General features: G+C 32.4%; 1 protein-coding gene across 1 annotated transcript in view; it reads left to right on the top strand.

The window, feature by feature from the left end:
* Nucleotides 1-14,005: 14,005 nt before the first annotated feature.
* Nucleotides 14,006-23,927, top strand: part of LOC119837704 (epidermal growth factor receptor kinase substrate 8-like) — a 15,933-nt gene continuing 6,011 nt past the window's right edge. Inside the window, exons 1-8 of the mRNA XM_038363435.1 lie at nucleotides 14,006-14,123; nucleotides 14,719-14,878; nucleotides 15,413-15,483; nucleotides 16,057-16,271; nucleotides 17,726-17,825; nucleotides 22,328-22,890; nucleotides 23,039-23,131; nucleotides 23,645-23,774. Coding sequence (XP_038219363.1) covers nucleotides 14,064-14,123; nucleotides 14,719-14,878; nucleotides 15,413-15,483; nucleotides 16,057-16,271; nucleotides 17,726-17,825; nucleotides 22,328-22,890; nucleotides 23,039-23,131; nucleotides 23,645-23,774 — 1,392 coding nt within the window. The 5' untranslated portion in view covers nucleotides 14,006-14,063. The remainder of the gene's footprint in view (nucleotides 14,124-14,718; nucleotides 14,879-15,412; nucleotides 15,484-16,056; nucleotides 16,272-17,725; nucleotides 17,826-22,327; nucleotides 22,891-23,038; nucleotides 23,132-23,644; nucleotides 23,775-23,927) is intronic.

Here is a 23,927-nt window from a genome sequence, read left to right as displayed (position 1 = left end):
GTGCCGGTCGTTGCTCCGAAGGTATACGCAACTCAGCTGTATTTTAATTAATGTTTACAACTCTTCAGTGACAAGAATTCGTGAGGGAACGTGTATTATAAATGTGCTGAATAAAAGGCCTGTAACTGAGCAAATGATTAAGGAAAAAGTCAATATCGTGTCCCTTTATCACAGGTACACGTTGAAACCTTTACCTTGCAGGTAATAAGGCAGGTAAATTTCAAAAGTCGTTCTTGAGGCTACAAATTATGGATGATTAATATTTCGTGCTCACCATCCGCCATATTCATATGAATTATAAAACTCTTTGGGAAACACTGGTATTAAATTAATTCAACAGTGTAATAATGCGATACAGAGCCTCTTAATAAATCACAAAAAAGCTTTATTTACATATTAATTAAGTAGAAAATAGGTTAATACAATCTTTACCTTTATACAGTCTCAAGAGACTTTCAATAAATTTAAACAAATCCCTTAAAAAATAAACAAAGTATATAAAAATTCAGGATAATTGTAACGCAAACTAAAATTAATTGTCCAATATATGTAGCTTATTTTTTATTGAACACAAACAAAACGTTTATTGATTCCGTTTATTTGTTTCCTGAAACAAAAATCTTTGGCTGAAACAAATGCGTGAACTACATGTTGAGGAAAGACTAAACAGTAAACTAGACGAACAACTTCAACAAAGGGTTAAGAAATAAATACTTTAGTTTTCCTACCAGAGACTTAAGGTACGTAGTTAATACCGTTAGTTGATGGTGACGACGTATCTACGGCAGTGGAATTACCACCATGTTCTTTCATTAGGTGTGTTTGTCATATAAACAGAGACCCCTTACACTCTTGTGTATATACGAATAATCTATTGCTTTTTTATTATCCTTAAAATGAATACTGTATATATCAAAAGTCTTTAATTTGAATTCACGTTCAATTAATTTCAAGCAGAACACATATCAACCAGCAAACTGGCTTTTATAGTTTAGTCTTGTGTGTCAATAAGCAAAATACCATTTCTGCAAGATTTCATATGTCAATAAATATGTTTATTATTATTATTAATACTATAATCCTACTATATCGTACTAATCCTACTTCCTACTAATATAATAAATGCGAAAGTTTGTAAGGATGTGTTTGTGTTTGTTGATCTTTCACGCAAAAACTACTGAACCGATTGCAATGATTGTAATACTCGTATTAGTAGGATGGTGTTCCATTGAAACACAATCAAAATCAATCGAATGGCCATACTGAGAAATGTCTCATCGAGACAGACTTCATGTACTACACAATTGTACCAGCGATTTTGTTTTTGCAATTTTTTTTTTGTTACAATTATAATAAGTCTGTAATGGACTGTCAATTGAGTCCAAATAGTGTGTTATTTTACTAAAATAGCAGACTTGGCTCCCTGTTCCAGGCGATGAACATTTATAATCTATAATCCGGGTAACGGTCTATAATTCCAATATGGCCGAGAACCATACACACATTGACGTGTTCCTGCAATAAATACGTGATACACATATTAATATAATTGGAAATGCAATGCAGGAAGCCAAAGCCATATTAGATGGAGGTTGACCAGTTCGGTTCCTGCAATTAATTTTAAAACCATTTTATTCTAACGACAGTGTGTTCATTGGCTGTATGATGAAAGCTGTGTAAGGTCATTTAATCATTTCATTGACAAAATATACGAATATTTCAACAGTATTGAGATAATTCCGAGATTAGCAGCTGGTGTCGTAAGGCTGCTGACATCAATAAGTCTTCTTCTTTAATAGTAACCCCCGATACCATTGATGCCGAGTTCTGCGATTGTCCAGTTTGCTACAGATGTTTAGAAGCTGTTTATTACCTTTTTAAAAAGTGATTTATGAAAAAATCAACGGTTCCAAACTGGATAAATGATTATGTCAATTTATCAGTCCGTTTATAATAAAATAAAATATAATCTACAAAAAATATATGAATGTTACAAAAACCTAGTTAAATTTGAAGACTGTTTTTTGTGTTTCTGCATTCTTTCAGTCCCATGTCTCTCCGTTTTGATGAAGACTTTAAAAGGTTTAATTTAATGACACTGAATATACCAATCAGGCAAAAGCCTCTATTAAGCTTAAGCTTTTACTTCGTGGCTGGAAATCTAAATCTAACTCAGCTACATACATATATCATTTGATAATTAAATAAAAACCATTTGATTAAAGCACGAACGATTCAACACGATTACCTCATAATTGTGATTGATTGATTGCTTAAATAATAGTCCAATTAAATTCATATTATTTTGCTTTCACTACATTTTTGCATACTACTCCAATATAATACTCTATACTTGTTATAGTAGCTATCGCTGTACTGATACAGAGGTGCATAATGCATAATATTCTTATTATAATTTATCCTTCTTTAAGAATCGATCTTTGTGATACTTTAATAAGCGTGTGAGCATATAAGCGATGGAGCCAGAGTGTAATATAGGAGTATATATAGTGGAGACGTGAAAGACATCTATTCTATACCTATGGAGACACGTGGCTTCCACAGTAAGATAAAATACGATTTAGTACCCTTAAATAATTAACTAATAAGTTCTAAAAGACATATCATATAGGGATATCGGGATAAAAAGCCTATATGTTATTCCAGTTGTTCAGCTATTTACGTGCCAAATTACATTACAATCGGTTTAGTAGTTTTTGCATGAAAGAGCAACAAACACACACACATCCTTACAAACTTTCGCATTGATAATATTAAAGCAGTTAATAAATAATATTGAAGAGTGTTTTTGGTACACTTACGTGAAACCAAGTAAAACTTACAAATTTATTGACATTATAAATACGAAATTGCATTTAATTATTTGTCTGTTTGTCTTCCACGTCGCAATCGAGCGATTTAGTTAGGAGGCTAGAGAGTGACATAGGCTACTTTTCACCTCGACACAATACCATTCAGAGTTCCATTTGACAACACGGGCAAAACCGCGTGCGGATAGCTAGCTTAAAAAACACTGGCCAAACTCATACATGTCTTTATAGCCACCATTAAAAATATTAGCGCGCTATCTAAATGCTAATTTTTACAGTTATAATTTTGGAGCAATAAGAACGTTAGACAATGTAGAAAGCGAATAAGTTAATAACACAGAAGAAAATCAGCCTCGTAGAATTATATATTCATTAATTAATATTTATATTTTGTTTTGTTATAACCAGCAAACATACGATGATGAAAATGAGGTCGTAATAGTTAAAACACCATATTAAAAAAAACTTGGCATATTCCAATCATTTATTTCTATAATAATGGTAACCGACATCCCTGGGGATAGCGCATCAAATTTAAATATGGGACCAAATGACGACAATTTTCAAAACGATATAAAAAGAGTAGAGATAGTAACAAAACAAGGCAAAAAGGCTGAATTAAAAACCTCCCACTTTTTTTTTACCAATTAAATACATAAACGTAAATAAATGACGTAACTAAAAATATATTTCACTCTTTTGAGACTTATAAAGTAAATTTCATTTGTAATGTATTCAATTCTTATCATTTGATTACATATATTAATATAAAATCAATTGTTCAACATCTATATCTCTAAAATGATAAAATACTTGTGATTACGGCTTATCGCAACTCCTAGTCCCTGTTATGATGCGTAAGAAAAGACAAGACGTACTTTTAACTACAAAAATATGAAGTCGATTAATGCGAGCAATAAGACTCTTTAAAGTTAATCTAGTATTTCTGTGTTATTTCTGTGTTATTATTATCTGTGTTATTTCAGAAATAAAAATTAAGCAGCGACAAGTATGTTAAAACATCGATTATAATAGATACTTTATTTCACTGATGTCCTTGGGGATTACATTTCTAGATTCTAAAATAATCAGGGGTATCAAATGCCAGCAATTTCCTATCAACAGAAACGCTAATTGTTTGAAATCCCACGGACTTTTCTAGTAACAAAACCCACAAGGAAGTTCTCCTACGTTTTCAGGAACGCTAATTAAGAAAGGTTTATATTAGTAAGGTATAAGGTATATATTTAAAGAGCCTATAAATTCTTAAAATCTTATGGGAGGCGGTGATCACTTACCACCAGGTGCATCGCCTGCTCATTTGCTGGTAGTGGTCTAAAAAAAAGTAAGAGAATAGTTTCATTCAAGCTGCATTCAGTCTAGATTAAGATAGTGAAAAGATTACTATGTTATACTGCTATGTATAATAGTATATGTTTTATAATAAAATCTATGCCATTGTATTAGACAGTGAGACAAGACTACCGAGAAAAAAGTTCAATTCAAACAGTATCATTTCACCACAATTTATTAGATGCAATAATATCTAGATAAATGTATATTTGTATTCAGAAATAACATTACAATAGCACGTTGATGGATTTTTATATTCTTCACGTTCAATAGCAAGTTTCTAACAGTCTGCCTACTTTCCGGACAGTCATTTCATATTAAATTCACGGTCCCTTAAACATAAGCGTTTGTAACGCAGAGGTCTGACTAAACTGATTGTTCATAAGGTCTTATTCAAGTTCGTTCTTAATTAGGTATCTGGTATGTGTTTTCTTATAACGTGAGCACATAGCAAATACAGTGATGATTCATAAGAAATGAGGTTGGCATGTATATCAAAGAATAAACAAAATATAATATTTATTTATTTCAAATATATAAATTATTTATTATATATTATAATTTATATATTAATATTATATATAATAATAATATATAAATTATAATATCAAAGAATAATAAAAATATCCTACAAAATATTCACACTGCAAAAACGATATGATTACAGTTTTGATTTAACTCGAAAACTAACATATAAACGATCCTACTTCCTATCCTATCCTACTACATATAAATGCGAAAGTTTGTAAGGTTATGTGTGTTTGTTACTCTTTCACGCAAAAACTACTGAAACGATTGCAATGAAATTTGGTACGTAGACAGCTGGACAACTGGAATAACATTTAGGCTTTTTATCCCGATATTCCTACGGGATATCGAGATAAAAAGTTAAAGACGAACCGCGGGTCGCAACTATTTATAGTATAAATAAATAATATGGTTAAAATAACTGAAAAAACACACTTTAATGATAGAATCAACTAAATTGTCTCTCTTGCATACAGATTATAAGTAGGGAATGGTTTAATCCTGGCGATTCTAATCAGGATAATAAGATGAACTCATTAAAGTATTATATTGTCACCAATCCTTGATAAGTGTACAAAGTTCGAATTAAATCTCTCCGTTTAAAGTGGGTCAAAAAATAGTCTAAAGGAGGTGCTTACATACAACCAAACAGGTGAAAAAACATTAGTCAGCAAAAGCATGCTGTATAAGCCGGGATATAAAATATGTGTATTTGTGACAAATGGTAGTGTTGTTTAGGGGAGATCGACTGACAAACATACCATACATATTAAAATCAATCCTATTTAAATCAGAGGAATTATTATTATTTTTATTTATTACGGTTCAACTCGAATTATTCCACCGGTTTAAAAATTCTATTAACATTAGAAAGCCATAAAAATATGTAATACCAACATTGGCAATATTTTTTATCGGGAGAAGCCAGGATAAACGGTTAGTATTGTTATAATGACGCACATCTAAGTAGGTCTCATAAGGTAATCATAATCTGACGGGCGTCTTTGTTCAATGAATAATTTCTATCAATATGAGTTTATTGCTACAAAGATAAGATTGTAAATTAAAGTTGAGTTTCAGGTCTTTATTATAGACACATGATCTAGATTATATAGAGGATATTTATTTATTTATAAACATTACTTGCCATTACAGGACATGTCCAATACAACCGCGTTACACAATATATAAAACAAACCTAATTTTTACTTAAAAACCACCTACATAAATTGACATAATGAATCAATAAATGTGTCAGTTTGAGTTTGAATGTAGTATACTGTATAGTATTATATTATCTGTGGTTTCAGTGATAAACAATATTACAGCGCATATAATATTATATACAAGGCAATGCCTAAATTTATACCGGATAATTAAATATACGTTAACGTTTTATGCCGAATAATTCATTTCAAAATAATTTAGAGAAATCGTCACTTATACGATATTAATCTACGTAATTAGTACATAGTTAATAACTGCCTTAATGAATGATTTAATTAGTAAATGATAGTAAATGAAACATAGTAAAAGAAAATATTATTAACAAAACTTTTTATTTCGAAACTCGTTTGCGTGTAAGTTGTTGCATTATCTGTGATAAAGACTCTTATCACATAATACGTATTAGATGACCTAATAGTAGGTACTGTGGATGTTAGCTTAGTTTGATATGTCTAGGTTCTAGGTTTAGTGTTACAGTAGGTAGGAATCCGACATAACTCAAGGTTTTTTCCCTGGTTGCCGTGGGTATATATGCAAGATATCCCCGCTTTAAAAAAGGTCATATGGTTTAGTATTAGGACAGCTCTTTGGGTTGAATACAACGTATCCGCTTTAGTTGTGTAGTTAATAGTTGCTTTTTAACCCTAGAAACAAATATTTAAGGTTTATCTAAATCTAAACAATCATATTTATAAACAGGTTGCCTGGAACAAATCGCTTTTCAGCGAGAGGCCGCCTGATACCGCTATTCATTGTTTTTTTTGTTTATGTATGTTCGCTTCTCTATTTGTGTTAGTGCATTAAAGTATTTATTTATTTAACTATCCTAGATTAAATTGTTCGTTCGTGTTTATTTCTATTTAACACAAAACTACTGTATCGATTTAAACAACTTTTACACATAGAAAGCTAGCAAAGGTACATCTTTACCGAGGAACATATTTATCACCGATTATTCGAGATCCTTGCCGGGTAAATCTCCGTGTATCCTCATATTCAGGTAGTAGGAGCATATGACTTATCAAAATAATTAATACTAAATATTATACCTACACCGCCTTCATGCTCAGAAGAAGCTGTGCTAATTCTACATATGATTGAAGGCTGTTACAAGGTTGTATATCGCTAATACATTGTTTATACTGTAGTTGCATAATCACATTCCGATCGGTACCTTGAAATAAAACGTTATCAATTTCAAAACATTCATTTCGATGTGAAATTGTTATTGCATTGTTAAATGACTAAATCGCCGATTCAATAGACTTCATAGAAATTAGACTATATTTTTTTTGACTTTGGTAACTCAGAACTTCACTGGGTGAACAGTTTTTGATGATTCTTTCAATTGACTTCAAAAAAATAGGAGGTTCTCAGTTCGAATGTATTTTTAGGGTTTGTTTACTCATAACTGTGACTGACAGTATGAACTCAGTTTTGATGATACTTTTTAATTTGATAGCTGGTTCACTTCGGGTTCTTTTTGAACTTCAATTTCTTTCCAAACTCACAATATTTTACGGGAGGATTTTCAATTTCTCTCTTTCCGTAAAAGCCCATAATTTTTCCCTCAAATCCTCCCGGAAGGAACACTTTTGTAAATTCAAACTAAGTGACTCTTTTATATAAAAATATATAACTAGACAGTCTTTAAGGTGTAAAATGTACGAAAATTATAAACAATAACGACCTTATATCTAAGCTTCGTACATGACAAAACTGCTTTCATTAAACGCGTATATTTTATTCTAAAATCTAATCGACTTAAAAATAGCTTATTCCATATAAACAAATGCTCCCTTTAAGATCTGCTATTTCTATATTAAAAACAATTGTTCTCAGTTTTGTCTTTAAAACACTAAAAACTCTTGATCTTTTGTACACGTGTACAAATGATCATTTGTTGTGGAATTAATAAATATTAATGCAATATAAAAATAATTGACTAATGTTTTGCCTTTCTCCTTCCAACAACACTATGAAACTTCATAGATGAGTCATAAGAATACAAAATCCATTCATACATTTGATACTAAAATTAAACTACGCTTATATTGTAATATTAAAAAATATTATTCTACTCCGTTTCGTCAGAACAATGATTGACAGCATAACCTCTAAATCCATTGGCACTTAATATGTCATCACTAAAGAATGTGTTGGTGTGGGAAATCAGAAAACCATAAGTCATAACTACTCAAATAGCACAATTTAAAACGAACTTCAATACCTGATAATAAGGATTATTTTCTAAATTAATAATCGCACATGTTCTAGCTTTGATATTGAAATTAAACTTTATGTTTGGGGCTAGAGGGTATTATTTTGCGTGCTCTTGTGTTTGTAAAGATATGCGTTATCAAGTAATTGACATTCCTGGACCGTTTGTGCAAGTTTTAGTGCTGAGAGAGTTTAAACAAACTTTATATGTCCGTTGTACTTATATAGCCTACAGCTTAATCACCTACAAACATGATCGAAATTCGTTCAGTGGTTTTCACATAAAAGAGCATATAACTATATTCAGCTATCCAGTCACACAAAATTTCGTATTCATAATATTTACTAGCCATTCATCCAGGCTCCGCTCGGTTTGACGAAGAACAAAAACTAAATAAAAACCTATGCCAAGCCGGTGAAATGATTTCTGAAATCGAATCCGAAAAATCCCGTAGTTTTTGTATGAAAACATTACAAACATACAAAGATACAAATGTCCCCGCCTTATAATTATATCTTATTATATATTAATTTATTGTGATATTAGTTTTAATAGTAACACAGTGTGTGACATGAATAATTATTTATAATAAAAAACAAAGATTCAAATTATCAGAACTAGACCAAATTCAAATGGAACCCTACAGGAAGCAGTCGCTTTTAAACATTCAAATGAAAATCATCAAAATTGATTCACCCAGTCAAAAGTTCTGAGTTAACGAACCCAAAAAATATCTACCAATTGGTAATCCTTTCCTGAAGTCATTTGTTAAAATTAATTACCTAGAACGTTTCTGTAAAATATATATATGAAGTTTAACTGTCATATTTATCCCACAGTATATTTATAACGAAAATAAAAATGTAATCAAATAGCTAGCCAGTACATTTAATCTATAAGCAGATGAAGGTCACATGAGCCTGCGACAACAGGCCGCATTCTTTGCGTGTTTACGCTGACTTACGCATACGGCGATAGGTCAACTGACCAGCTTTGACGTTGAGACGGAATTTTCATGTAAATACATTCAGCATGCTTTAAGTTTTTAAAATAAACTTGATTTGTACTTACTGCTTAGATAAGTGAGATATACGTGTATGAGTGTAATGCTATTTTGGGTTACCAAAGATTTTTAGTTACCGAAAGGAAAACGTGAACTTATTACTAAGTCTTCGCTGTCCGCCTGTTTTTCTGTTTGTCTGTATATCTAAATCTAGAGTTAGAGTTTATAGTTATAGTTAGTACAGTTATTTAGTTATATTATAGTAATTGCGTAATTAAATTTTTTGATGTTTCATTTGACATCCCAGCAATCTGGGATAAGAATATAAAACTCACTCTCCTTTCTTAATTATGGGTGTAATTTTGATTAATTATGTAGTCAATGTGACCACCACAATGCAGATGATTACAACGATGCCTCATACCGACATTCATCCAGCGGTTTGGGCTTTAGGGCGTGCCTAAAAAATCACACACACTACCATCATAGTCAAATATACACCCTCTAAGAACTACCTTCTGCTGCAGCCGGGTATAAACAATTATTTTCTTTACATTTCAAATCATGAAAAACAAACACTAATGTTTAAATTTTTTCTCATGTAGCAAAACAAATGAAAACACACTCACCAATTAATAAATCTGTGTTAATTGATATCTATTTTACGAAAAGCATATATTAAGCATTAGTATTTACTAATTAGAAATGACATGATGTTTTAATTAATTAGTATTTTGCAAATTGATAGAAATCAGTTTCAGTGGATAACCTTGAACTGTCCTCTACGTAATTTTACGAATATTATATACTAGCTGTGTCCCGCGGTGTCACCGCGTAAGTCCGTATCCCGTAGAAATATCGGGATAAAAAGTTGCCTATGTGTTATTCCACTTATCCAGCTTTCTACGTACCAAATTTCCTTGCAATCGGTTCAGTAGATTTTGCGTGAAAGCGCAACAAAAATACATACACATACACATACATCTATCCTCAGAAATTTTCGAATTTATAATATTAGTATGATAGGATGATATGGTACCCAATTTAGTTAAATAATTGTTATTAGAACATTTAGTTATAGAATATTGATGTATTAAACGATACGCAAACATTAGAAATATTGTTAATGTGTCATTGTCTTAATTTTGTGACTAAAGTCTAGGTAATAAGTCACTATTTGTATGTTTAATGTCAGCCTTCTTGTTTTTTATATCTTAAAATTTCTTTCGAATTGTGGATACATGTAATTATGATCTTGTCTATTATATAACGTGGGAATGGGTATGTTGAAAATGATGGAGTTTTATACACTCGCATTGAATACGTGAATAAAATAGTTACAATCTTTGTAATATAAGTATGATAGATATAGAATTAATTATAAATTCTTATGAATAATGATAGCCGAAGATAAAATGTTGATAAAGAATCTTATCTTTGCAAATTTGATCGATAAAATATTTAACGTATATTTAGTTTTGTTCTTAAAATATTGACACGATAAAAATATGATTTGAATAATTAGCATCACATATCTTCAAAAAATTCATCAATAACAATTTAAATACTATAAAAATAAAGACGCTCCTATAAAAGACATCAACGCATCATTTAAGCAATACCTGCTATAACTTCTAAGCATTCAGCATTACTATTCACATTGACTTAGTGACCCCACGTAAATAGATTATGTAATTGATAGATATTTGGGTGTTTCATTTTAAATATGAATTGTGTTCGTTCTGAGTGATTTTTTTGTATTCCTTTTTTCTGTTTTTCTTTATTGTGTTTTCGTAATACCTCGCATTCGTAGAAAAACATAGCATTTAAGGGTTCACTCCACCTAAATGTATTAAACGCTGTCTGTCTGACGTATTCCAACAAGCTTCCTTGGCCCTTTCAAGGGGCTCGACGGAACACAGTGGGGTTTTAGTCGGTAGGAATCCGACATCACCCACGGCCCCTTTCCCGGAAGCCTATTTTTGCAAGATTGCCCCATTTTAAAAAGGGGTCTATAAAATTATGATATGTATTAAACATTTTTTTCACAGTAGCATATTATACTATATTCATTGTTGTGTTATCACTATGCAGACATATATATTTGTAATTTTACGTGGTTGCAATAATTTCTACATAACTTTACTTATATTATGTAATACTTAGAACGGGTAAGTTGTCGTATAGTACCTTTAGTAATAGTGTATAGTATGTTTGTGTGGCACATGTGTACCTCGGAAAAAGTGAAAACATTTTTGAGGTGCCATAAAACAGAGTAAGTGCTTCATTAAGATGTAAATCAAGATTCGTCTGTTTGCATTTTTTGCTACGATTACTTTTTATATGTACTTGGGGAGATAGTAAAATTGTATTTTTAACCGACTTCCAAGAGAGAAAGAGGTTCTCAAATCGACTATACTTTTTGTTTGTTACTTTCGAAGTTTTGACTGGGTGACCGTTTTGACTGGAGCTATTTTGATGATGCTTTTTTTATTTGAATATTACCTTTCGTGTGGTTACATTTAAATTTGATATAGTTCTTATAATCTTAAAGGGATTTAGTTTATTACTTAAAAATAATGATTTTAATACTTAAGAAGTTTAATGCAACCACAGATAATACAGTATGGTTATATATGGCTATATTATAAACATACATATATCTGTCCGTCGGGCTGTTTACTTTCAATTCTAAGCTGTTTTGCATAAAAATTGGAATAAGAATAATTAAAAAGTGGTTCAAAGCAAATTACAGTTTTTCCCGTAGTTTTTTTTTTCATGAAACAGCGGGGCAGAACTGGTAGCGTAATATTAAAATTGTTTTAACATATTCGTCCCCTTCACTCTCACGTGTAAATAAATATTTATGAATGAGATAAAAGATGTGATGCTCTTGTAGGATCTTGCTAGATTCTCAATCACATCAAGAAACACTACAACACTATTGTTATTCTATGTACACTAAAATGGAATAATCTCACGCACTAAACTTTCTATGAGTTTCTACACATCATGGTATGTGGAGTTCCGTATACCATGGATTAGAGAAAGTACTAGAAAGGGACGGATGGATGCACCGCATACGCATACGGGTAAGGGAGAAAACCGCATGTTCCTCTTGCACGTCACGTAACCCTATGTGCGTATGGAAATTGTACGCATCTCATTCATAATGGAAATTTCTATGTTAGCCTAAGTTATATTTAAGTTTAGTATTAAGCTCATATACATCGTGATTAATTGTCAAGTTAAAATAGATGAAAATTTAAACTAAGACAGTAACTCAACTATTTTTATATATATGCGCTTTAGTATAATTAGAAAGTAGAATATCTGATACAAACACACATAAAATATGCACAAGTTAAAACAAACATACAGTTTGTTCAGAATAAAAATAAATAAAACAAAGGTTAAAATTCATATCAAATTATTGTCAACTTCATATCCTCATTAATATCTTAGTTACCACCAGAATCCCGTTTCCAAACCTGGCACGTGTAATGTGAAGCCTTCTAACCACTTCACCCAAGAGAGTTAATTGCCAATTACAACAATAAAGAAAAAAGTGATTACCTCATACAGAAATCGTATTTCTCAAACTATCTACTCGGAACTGCCTGTTATCTCTAGAATGTTAGACTAAGCGTAACTCTTTCGTAATTAGGACTTTAATCGGTAATTGGGTTATGTAAACTTTGTTATATTTGTAATAAAATATTATTTATTATTGTGGATGTGGTTTGGTGAGGCCGGAAGAATGTAATATCATAATTCAACTATTATAGAAATACTAGCTGCGCCCCGCGATTTCACCAGCGAAAGTCCGTATCCCGTAGGAATATTGGAATAAAAGTTGCCTATATGTTATTCCATTTATCCAGCTGTTACGTACCAAATTTCATTGCAATCGGTTCAGTAGTTTTTGCGTGAAAGAGCAACAAACACGCACACATCCTTACAAACTTTCGCATTTATAATATTATAGTAGGATTCTATATCTATATATAATGGTTATGACATATCCGAAGTAGTATGTTTTTTTAATTAGCATCCCAATAAAACTCTAGTCAGAGCATTAAATTAAAATTTTACAGAACTAATCCAATACTACGTCTTCCTAAAGTATTACCTATACCCAATAGATTTGTTATTTTTGAGGTTAGGAATCTCATACAAAAGAAAATTCGGAAATACATATTAGTTAAAATGGGAATACGGTACTTGAAAAATAATTTTTTCTCTTAATTTACTGTTTCATAAGTAGTTATGTGTAGACCCATCATGTAGTTTCAGCTAATCATTGAATTTTTAAAAAACGTTGAAATATAAATTCAGTATTTTCCATACACTCGGACCAATTATTGTTCTTTGTCTCTGATACTTAAAGCACTGTTATCGCACTTGATAAAATCAGATAATTTCGATAATATTCCGTGATGCTATAACTGTTTTAAATTATATTCTCGCGTAAATGCAGTCAAAATATAAATAAATCTACACTAATATTATACAGTGGAAGAATTTGTATTTTTGTTTGTTTGTAATGGATAAACTCAAAAACTACTTTACCGAATTTAAAAATTCTTACACCATTAGAAAGCTGCAACTTCACTGAGTGACATAGGCTATATATATACCACGAGCAAAGACGTGGCGAACAGCTAGTAGGTACATAAAAATACACACGTCATCTATAATTCAGTGCTACATTATTCTTTATAAAAGGTCTGTTCATAAGTTTTCACGTCAGTAAAACAAGAAACAAAATGACCTTAAATGTATTTAAGTTCAATAATAATTACCATTTTTTTCACAAATGTAATAAAATCTATTTTTGGTTTCAGAATTACCTCTGCCTAAGGAAAATTATTGAAAATGCAAGTATTACAATACTGAAATGGCAATGCGGAGTGGCGGAGCGAGCGCAGGGGGGCGCTCCCGTGGGGGGGACTCTCAGGTAATATTACGTACTATAAATCTTTATGATAGAAATACAGCTACCCACCCTTATATGTAACAAATGAAGTTATATCATCAAGTGGAAATGTCTTTCTTTGTTATATGGATACTGACGTCACTGTTGTAAATCTTTACAAATAATTATGTATAACTATGTATACATAGTATTTTCTTGTGTCTGATTTTACGCGAGTATTATACATTTAGGAATTAAAAACACACGGGGAGACTCTCCCCGTGACCACGCTCGCTGTAAAGTGTTCGAAACGTCGGGTTAATAATATAATGAATAAATCGCGTTTAAAATCCGTTAAAAAGTTTTTAATTTCTATATGTATACATACTTTGTGTCTTCACTCTAAAAAAATATTTAGTTCACATTGTAAACCGCGAAACCAAAACGTTTGAAATGAAATGAAACTAAATGGTAAGAAATGAGATCACATGAGATTAGATTGTGATATGAGATTATGGCATGTAATGTGAGATGAGATGAGATGTTTTTATAATCTCCGTCTCCGGAATATCGTTTCGAATTAAAAGCTTCCTACACCATAACCAGTATTAACCAAAAAATTGCTGTTTCTCTGCAGGCAGCCCGTGCGATGGACGAATTCGAACAGCTAGCTGGTCTGCGGGGGCGAGCGGTGTATGTTCTGGAACACCTGGCGACCTTCACGGTCACCAGGGAGACGGGGATCGTGTACCCCGCTGATGGTATGAGGCGGCTACTACAGTTGGAGAAGACAAATGGTAATTGCAGAAGCTTTGAGCTTTTTGTTCGGGAAAAAATTAAACGACGCTTTGATTAAAGACTCAACTAATAAGTAGATAAAAGATTTATCTGGAAAAGCTTACGTCAGTTCTTGAAAAGCGCTCCGTACTTTTTTCTCATTATATAAGTAGTATGCATTGTTTATTTATAATTAACTTTCTGCGCCCCGCGGTTTCACCCGCGTGAGTCCGTATCCCGTAGGAATATCGAGATAAAAAGTTGCCTATATGTTATTCCAGTTGTTCAGCTATCTACGTGCCAAATTACATTGCAATCGGTTCAGTAATTTTTGCGTGAAAGTTCACCAAACACACACACATCCTTACAAACTTTCGCATTTATAATATTAGTAGGAAGTAGGAAGTAGGATTCTTAGATTAAGAATTATTTTTAAGTATGTAATGGTTTTTTTATAAACTACATTTATTTTATCACCAGCAATAATGCATTAGATACTGTATACAGATACCAATATGTAAATAAAAAAAATTAAATAAGTTATTTTTTTCCAGGAATATGGAGTCAAAAGATGCAACTATGTTTAGAAGAACAGTGGGTCCTTGTGATGGACTACGAAACTGGAGTGAGTATTACCTACTTCGATAAATGATAATGTATTTTGTTATATTATATCTGACCCGGCAAACGCTGTGCTGTCTTACTTTATAATTTAGGGGTTTGAACATCATTTCTCCACTATTTCATGGCTGTTATTATACATATAAACCTTCCTCGTGTATCACTCTATCTATAAAAAAATCCCATCAAAACCTTTTAAAGATCTATGGATACAGACACACATACGAAGGAAATCGACACTGTTTTATACTATGTAGTGATTTTATATTGTGAAATAATTTGCCAATGTATTCCAATATATTTCTATTCGTATGTTCCATAATATTGTTCAACTGACTTCAAAAAAGGAGGAGGTTATTACGTCAACTGTAATTTTTTGTGCCTGCCATGTGTTCTCATTTAAATTTGATCTAGTTCTGAAAATTTGAAGGCGGTTAATTTGTTTTTTTTTATAATAAAATTTAATTGTTATAAGCCGTTAATTTCAAGGTTACTATCATTGATTCACAAAAGCAGTTTTAACGCAAGTGCAATGTTTAAAATAATCCAATCTAAACCATAACCCATTACCTCACAGTCCATAATGGAACGCTTCCCGGCGACGTGGGTGCATTCGCCCACCGCGTTCACTTCACCAGAGCCGGCTGAGCTGTACAACAATGTTCTCGCCTTCGTAGTGGGGGCCCCGGAGACTGGTGGCGGCTCGCCGGGCGGCTCAAGACGCGAACTGCATATATTTCAGTGTCATGACGTCAGTGCGCAGACGCTGGTTGAGGAGCTGAATGCTTTGAAGTATGTATAAGATCTTTTATAGGTTTTTGAATTATCCTAGAGACAATTCCGTTCTTCTGTGATAAAAGTATTTATTTTATAAATCTTCATCTTATAGTTTATATTGTATTGTATATATAGTTGATGTTGTAATATTTTGTGTCACATTTATAAACTCTGAGAGATACAATACAAATAAATACAAAAGAATATTAAAAAAAAATACTATGAAATAAAGCTGAGAAGTTAAAAAATAAAACGAGTAGGCAGACATTAAAGAAAAACCGTTACGCCGTTTGCAGTAATGTTTTGATCATAAATAATTCCGAATACAACTTATATATTGATATAAATATTTCATTTGAGAGCGAAGATAATCATTGACACACGTCTGAAATATCTTGATAACAATATCAATGAAATGATAGGACTAAAGATCAAATAGTGTGCGAGGTGTGAACGGTGTGGTTATGTTAAACTTGCAATTAAATTTAAAATTTCCCGTTTTATCATGGTACGTGATTTATTTTTAATTGTGTTGCTATAGAATTTATATTTAGATCCATATTAGAATTTAAAGTAAGCTTAATAACTGTGGACTTTTCTAGATTTTAATTGCCTTTTTGAAAAGATATCGATAATTTTTTTTCTGTGCATTTTAAACAGATGTTATGGTTAGATGTAAAGTTGTGTTAGAGCTATTTATGTGTTTATTGTTTTATCGACATCATCCAATTTTGTCAACCGTGATATTTGAGTTACAGTATATATATATATATATAAAGATTTGCAATTTATAGTATAGAATCAGTAAATGTTTTGTTTAGTATTAAGGGTCTCATAACTGTACCATTTGCATAACTAAAATGGATTAAGCCTCATGGGAAGGTGCGCTCTCCTAGGAGTTAATTGTACAAAGTTTATTGACCTCATACCCACAATTATGATAATTTATATAATACTCTAAGTATAATCTTTAAGGCATGATAAGCTTAAAAAAAGGTTTTATTATATGTGAGACCAGTTTTTGACTGCTTTTTTGTTCGTTGCCTTCCTCTCCCTTATAGCTAATATACTTTAGCTATGAGCTATATTCAATATAGCAACATAATTTTGATATTCCTGTACCTCACTTCTTAAAAAAATTCAATCTATTCAATAAGAGTCATAATATGAAAGCTATATGATAATAATTAGAATAAGATTCTAGAAATAGTTTCTATTAATGCACAGCCCGAACTACTGAAGCGATCGTTCTGAAATTTGGGATGCAGATAGTCACTATGATGATGCTATCCACTAAGAAAGGATTTTGATTAATCCTATTCCCAAGTGGATAACATTGAGGATGACACTTTGTACTATGAAAATTTATTTCTACCACGCGGGTGAAAGTAGCTTCGGTGCAGGGGCATCATCCAGCACACATTTAATGTCTAAGAAATTATATTCTTTAATTATTTGTTTTTTTATAGGGGCGTGGGAAGTGGTGCCTCGGAAAGTGGCCGAGATTTCGTGATCGAGCGAGAGAGAGAGCGCGAACGAGAGACAGAGATAGAACGACCTCGACGGCAGGTGAGAGAATATTTTAATCAGTTTTATACCTTATAGCTTGTGCAATAAGAGTTTTAATAATAGATGAATGAATTTATAAAATATGAATTTAAATAATGGTTATCAAAGCAAAAGCTTAACACAGGGCGTTCATATGTTTAATGGCGATCTTTCCAGGAAAAATTAATAATAAAATTAAATTAAAAATTCTAAGTAATATCTAAGTATCAAGGACTGAAAGGAAGAAATTAAGAAAGAGAAATCATTTATTTTGAAACAGACATACACACAACAGATAATAATAGAAAACAACAGCATACAATATATCAAAAAAGAAGAAAAAAAAACATGTGTGTGCGATTCACACACGATAGAAGTGAAACTTCAGTAAATCGACAAAAGAATGAGATGAATATATATAAAATATAAAATAGTATGTATATTTCTGTCTCACTCTTTGCCGGCAACATTCTACACATTTTTGTATTTGTCTCTCTCACCTGTCGTTTTTCCGTTGCATCAGCTTTGAAATCACAACGATTCGTGTGGCTGCGTGTGCCAAAAAGCGATGCCGCTCAGGAAACCTGAGGCTTAACTCAGCTCGGATTTTCAGTGGTATCCTTTCGACATCTGGATTGTCAGTCGTTCTATATTATAAAACTAAGGAACTATTAAAGAGAAGCTAAGAGCGTATCTCATAATGTCATAAATTATAAAATACAGTAAAAATTAGAAAAATACATAATAGCATGTAATTCAGAACAGGTAATTTGATAGTGTGTTAAAAACACAATACTAGATTTTTGACACACTTTAAAAGGACAGATTTCATTCAAACTTTGTACACTTATCAGGCATTATAGTCGCCAGGATTAAATAATTTCCTTACTCTACTCTGTAGGCAATTGAGACAATTTATTTGATTATATCATTCAAGCGTGATAAATTAAAGCGTTTTTTAGATATACTATTAACTTTTACTACTTGTTAATAATTATATGATATAATATATTTCTATTATAGACCTATAGTTAATACCATTTGTGAGTCATTTTTGTCACAGGTGTTTAAAGATAACTTCAGTCGTGGGATCAAAAAAGAAAATAGAATTAATCTTATCTATTCCTGGATTATCTATATTTGTTAACACAACATAAAAAATGTTTTTATGGAATCAAGATCATTATTGATTTCTTTATTTAATTATATACATGAGAAACGTTAATAATAAAATCTGTTGAAACTGTTACTTTAGAATGCCTGAAAATTAAACAGAACAAGTCCTGTAAAATGATAAACAGTTGTGCTTTTTACTTTTGTAAATATAGAAAACTGTATGTATAACCGTATGTATATATATATATATATATATAAGGCTGTATGCTGGCTTCTGTATGTAGGCTTTAAAAGCCTCTTCAAAAATTATAATATATGCGAAAATGTGTTTGTTTTTCCTTCTGTCACATCGCAACGAAGCAATTTCATTGTTCGATTTTTGTGTCTAGAGATTGTGTCTAGAAATTAGAACTTCTTTTTACCGCGTTGAAACTCTCATTCCAATTGGCATTCTCTTTGACTACGTAGACGAAACCCCAGGAAAGCTACTAAGCTAGTTTTTAATAGAAACATTCATTCAAGTCAACAAAATATTATTACAATACTTGCTTCAATACATCGTTTATCTCATAGCAAGGTTTTCGCGGGGCTTATCGCTGCTGATAACAAAATAGCTCTCATTGACTGCGTGGCTATATAAATAAAACATAATAGCATTCTCCGGCTTCGTTCACCTACAAAGCATTTCATTTGAACGAAATAAACTGAACTAGACAGGAATAAAAAGCGGCGGGTGTTGTGTGAATCAAATCGTAAAATTTACTCAAGAAAGTGATCTCATCATAATATGATGTATGTCTCACAATGAACGAAAACATCGTGAGGAAACCGGCATGTCCAAGAATCAAAAAGTTCGACGACATGTAACATCTGCCAACCCGCACTTGGCCAGCGTGGTGGATTATGGCCTGAAGCCTCATAGGAGGCCTGTGTCCCAACAGTGGGAACATATATGGGCTGATGATGATGATGATGAAACAGTATCTTAAATGGTGTTACACTAAATGGCAGATACATTTTACCCATAGCTTGGGTGTAAATACTCAAAATTACTACATAGTATAAAACAAAGTTGCTTACTCTGTCCCTATGTATGCTTGAATCTTTGAAACTACGCAACGGATTTTGATGGGGTTTTTTTAATAGATAGAATGATTCAAGTGGAAAGTTTATATGTACAACACTACTAACTATTAAACTACTCTAAATTGCGTGCAAAGTCGCGGGCGAAAGCTAGTAGCAATACTTCTTCTAATAGACATAGAACAGGATGTTGTACAAACGATTTATTCGTTAATTCGATATAATCCATATTAACTCGACAGAAAGCTAATCTAATCAGCACTTTATTCATTAAATGAAAATTGTGATTTAATTTATCATCGGATACACTGCATCTTATAACCCACTTATTCTATTATATTCGAGAGCGTTGAAACAAACAAAAACTCTGTGTCCAGTGTCTGTGTTCTCCAATGTGTATAAGTGTTTATTTATACCACTTTCCTAGCTTCCCCTGACCTCCTTTGAGTCGATCTGTGTAAACAACCTATAAGATAGCCGATGAAAAATATAGCACATAATAAAATTTACTTTTCTGATAGACAGTTTTTATGTAAATCGTAACAAACATACGAATTATTCCTCTTTATTATTTACTTTAGATTATTCGAACTAGACTCGTAGTTTTCGGCTATCTATCTTCTACCAATAAACCCAACGGGCCCTTTGGACAACAATATTCAAATAATCCCCGATAGTGATATTATTCATCGATAATTTATCAGTGATAACTGATAAGCACAGTCGGTTTGTTCGCGCAAACGCAGTAGCCGATATGGCCCCTGCGTTTCGGACGTTCACAAAACAACAATGGGAGGCTGTGATGATTGTGAGTCATTATTTATCTTCTAAACTCAAACTCAAACACATTCAAATTCAATCGTTCATTTGTTCATTAATAATTCTTCTAGAAGTATTTTTGAATGGTCATAACATAGTTTTATCATTGACCACCGGTTCGGAAAGCAGTTTCCAGTAGTATAATATGTATTACTATAAAGGTTTTGATAAGAAACTTGTTTTATGAAGTTTTTTTGGTAGAAATTGCCTTTTATTTCTTTTCCTCGACCTACCTTTTTCAACAGACTTCTAAAAGGAGGTTACAATTTCACAGTTATTTTTTGTGTTTTTAACATCATAGTTTACTGGCTGTACCGATTTTGATGATCATTTTTTATTTAAAAGCTGGTGCCTGCCATGTCGTCCCATTTAAATTGGTTAAGGGTCTTGTCATGACAAATTGATAGCAGTTTTTTTGTTGAAAAAATTATTTAATTTTATTGACCTGATTACCTTTTGCCCCGGTTGCCTGGGAGAAATCACTAGACCGCCAAACACACTATACTGTTCTTTGTTGTATATCGTGTAATATATAATGGTTAATTATAATCATTTTAAGAGTTATAAATAAACTAACTAGTAGGAACCTCCATCACAACTATACAGTAAACACTATTTATTGAAATAGATTAATATAAATCTATACTTCATATGATAGAGCTATAGAGTATGTTTGTTTGTTTGAACGGGTTAATCTCAGGAACTACTGTTCGAATTTGAAAAATTATTTCAGTGTTAGATAGCCCATTTATTGAGGAAGGCTATAGGCTATATATGTACCCCGGGTGAAGCCAGGGCGGCTCGCTGGTAATACATAAAATCACAGATATAAAGCAAAACTTTTTTGTATGAAACTGAATATTCTTATAACTTTGTATCTATCGAAGGTATATATATAACTTATATCTTCACACAGGATATTTAACGGACACATTCTTTTACTATACTAAGAATAAGATAAAATCTTCTTAAGCATTAAGGAAATATTTTTTAACCAACTGGAAATATAACAAATAACTCAAAAACATTTATTATGTATTTTGAAATGATTAAAATTATCTATTTCCTCTTATTGATGATATAAATAAAAATATGAGCTAGTTAGATTGGACTTTATCTTATCTTGAATTCCGTTTGGGATTATTACGTACTCCATTTTTAGAACTGAATTAGCATAAATATGCGTTAATGTATATCTGTAGCTTTTATATCTGCGTAATATTTAGAAACGAACTTCGCTTATTATTTAATCTTTTACAAAATTCAATTCTGACTAAAAAATCTATTTAAAAAATAAGAAACTGAAATCATGAATTTTATCGGATTGTTTTACTTTAAAATTTTCCAATAATAATGATGAGTAGCATTTAATGCTACAAATGCAACAGTTTAAGAAACAAAGTATGTACAATAAGGCACGGTGCAGAGATTTTTATTAATAAGAGTATTTTTTATAAACACCAAATATATAATATCGGTACCTAACAACAAAATTCTTCTTACAGCAAATGTCAGCACAGCTCGGCCGCGGCGAGCGCGGGGAGCGCGGGGGATCCGGAGGGGAGCGAGATGACGCATCATCAACTGGATCCGAGCGCCTGTATGAACAGGACATCGCCATCTTGAATCGATGCTTTGACGACATAGAGAAGTTTATCGCACGGTTGCAGCACGCAGCCGCTGCGTCGAGAGAGCTCGAGAGGCGCAGGCGATCAAGGGGAGGAAAGAGGAGCGCGGGAACAGGGGAAGGGATGCTCGCGTTACGTACCCGTCCCCCACCAGAAAGGGATTTCGTTGATGTGCTACAAAAGTTCAAGCTTTCCTTCAATCTGCTCGCGAGATTGCGCACGCACATACACGATCCAAACGCTCCGGAGTTGGTACATTTTCTTTTCACGCCGCTTGCGTTGATAGTTGATGCAGCGCAGGATGTGGCGGATGGTCGCCTGCCGTCTCGCGTGGTCCAGCCACTGTTGACGAGGGACGCCCTTAATCTTCTGGCCAATTGCGTGACTAGTAAGGAGACTGAACTCTGGCATTCGCTTGGAGATGCTTGGCTGATACCAAGGTTTGTTAGGATCACTAAATAATAGATTTTATCAAATCATTCTAAAGTTTTATATACTTACAGACATTGAAAAGCATTTTCCAAAAATTAAATATATTATAGTCTTAAAAACCTTGAGCGAGAATGTAATAAAAACCATAAATTTCAGAGAACAATGGAAAACAGCAATACCTCCATATCAGCCGGTGTTCATGGATGGCTGGACGCCGGACTATCAAGTAGACGATCAGCCGTTGCGAAGGTGAGCGTTACATATACAATTTTACGTTTTTAAAATGGGTGTCCGAATTTTCTATGCCACAAATATGACTTAGTAGTTCATCCACTATTCAAGATGACAAACCGTTATCATCCATTTATCAGAAAGTGTTGCTTCCTTTAGGTTCATATTATCACTATATGTCATATCTACTTTTTAAGTTTCACCTGTATGTTTATATACAACCCAATCCTTTAGACTGGATTTTGACCCACTTTAGTCTCATCAAGGTTCGGTGTCATTACAATAGTTTCACAAATCTTATCCTGAACAGAATCGCCAGTTTTCAATAATTTCCTTATGTATCCCTGAATAAGAGTTAGGAACAACATATATTCTGTCATTATAGCATGTTTTTTTTTTGCTGTATTTATTATTTTTAAAGGTCTGTGTCGCTTTAACTGTTGCAAAGAATCTTATACCGTAACATATTGTTGTCCAATTGTGTTTGTCTAAAATGTGTGTCCAATATGTGTTCAATGTTTATCACAAAAGGCCTTCACCACGACGCAGCGAAGGAAGGGTAGTGGAGGAAGCTGCGGGAAGCGCAGGGGAGGGTTATGGATATGAGAGAGATGAACCAGATCTATACGGGGAGAGAGAGTACGCGCCGTATCCAAGGTACTGAACTCGCTGGCGCTTGTCTTTGTTGCATATTGTGCATTTGAATTATAATTATTACATTTATATTATCACTGATAAACTTAGAAATTTTGAAAGAATAGAAAAAATTTGATCACGAGGCAGGATTCGAACCTGCGTATCTTGCCTAACCGTA

This window comes from Zerene cesonia, chromosome 28, assembly GCF_012273895.1.
Source record: "Zerene cesonia ecotype Mississippi chromosome 28, Zerene_cesonia_1.1, whole genome shotgun sequence".
NCBI lineage: Eukaryota > Metazoa > Arthropoda > Insecta > Lepidoptera > Pieridae > Zerene > Zerene cesonia.
Note: the sequence above shows the minus strand (reverse complement) of the source record. Positions and strands in the feature narration are given on the sequence as shown.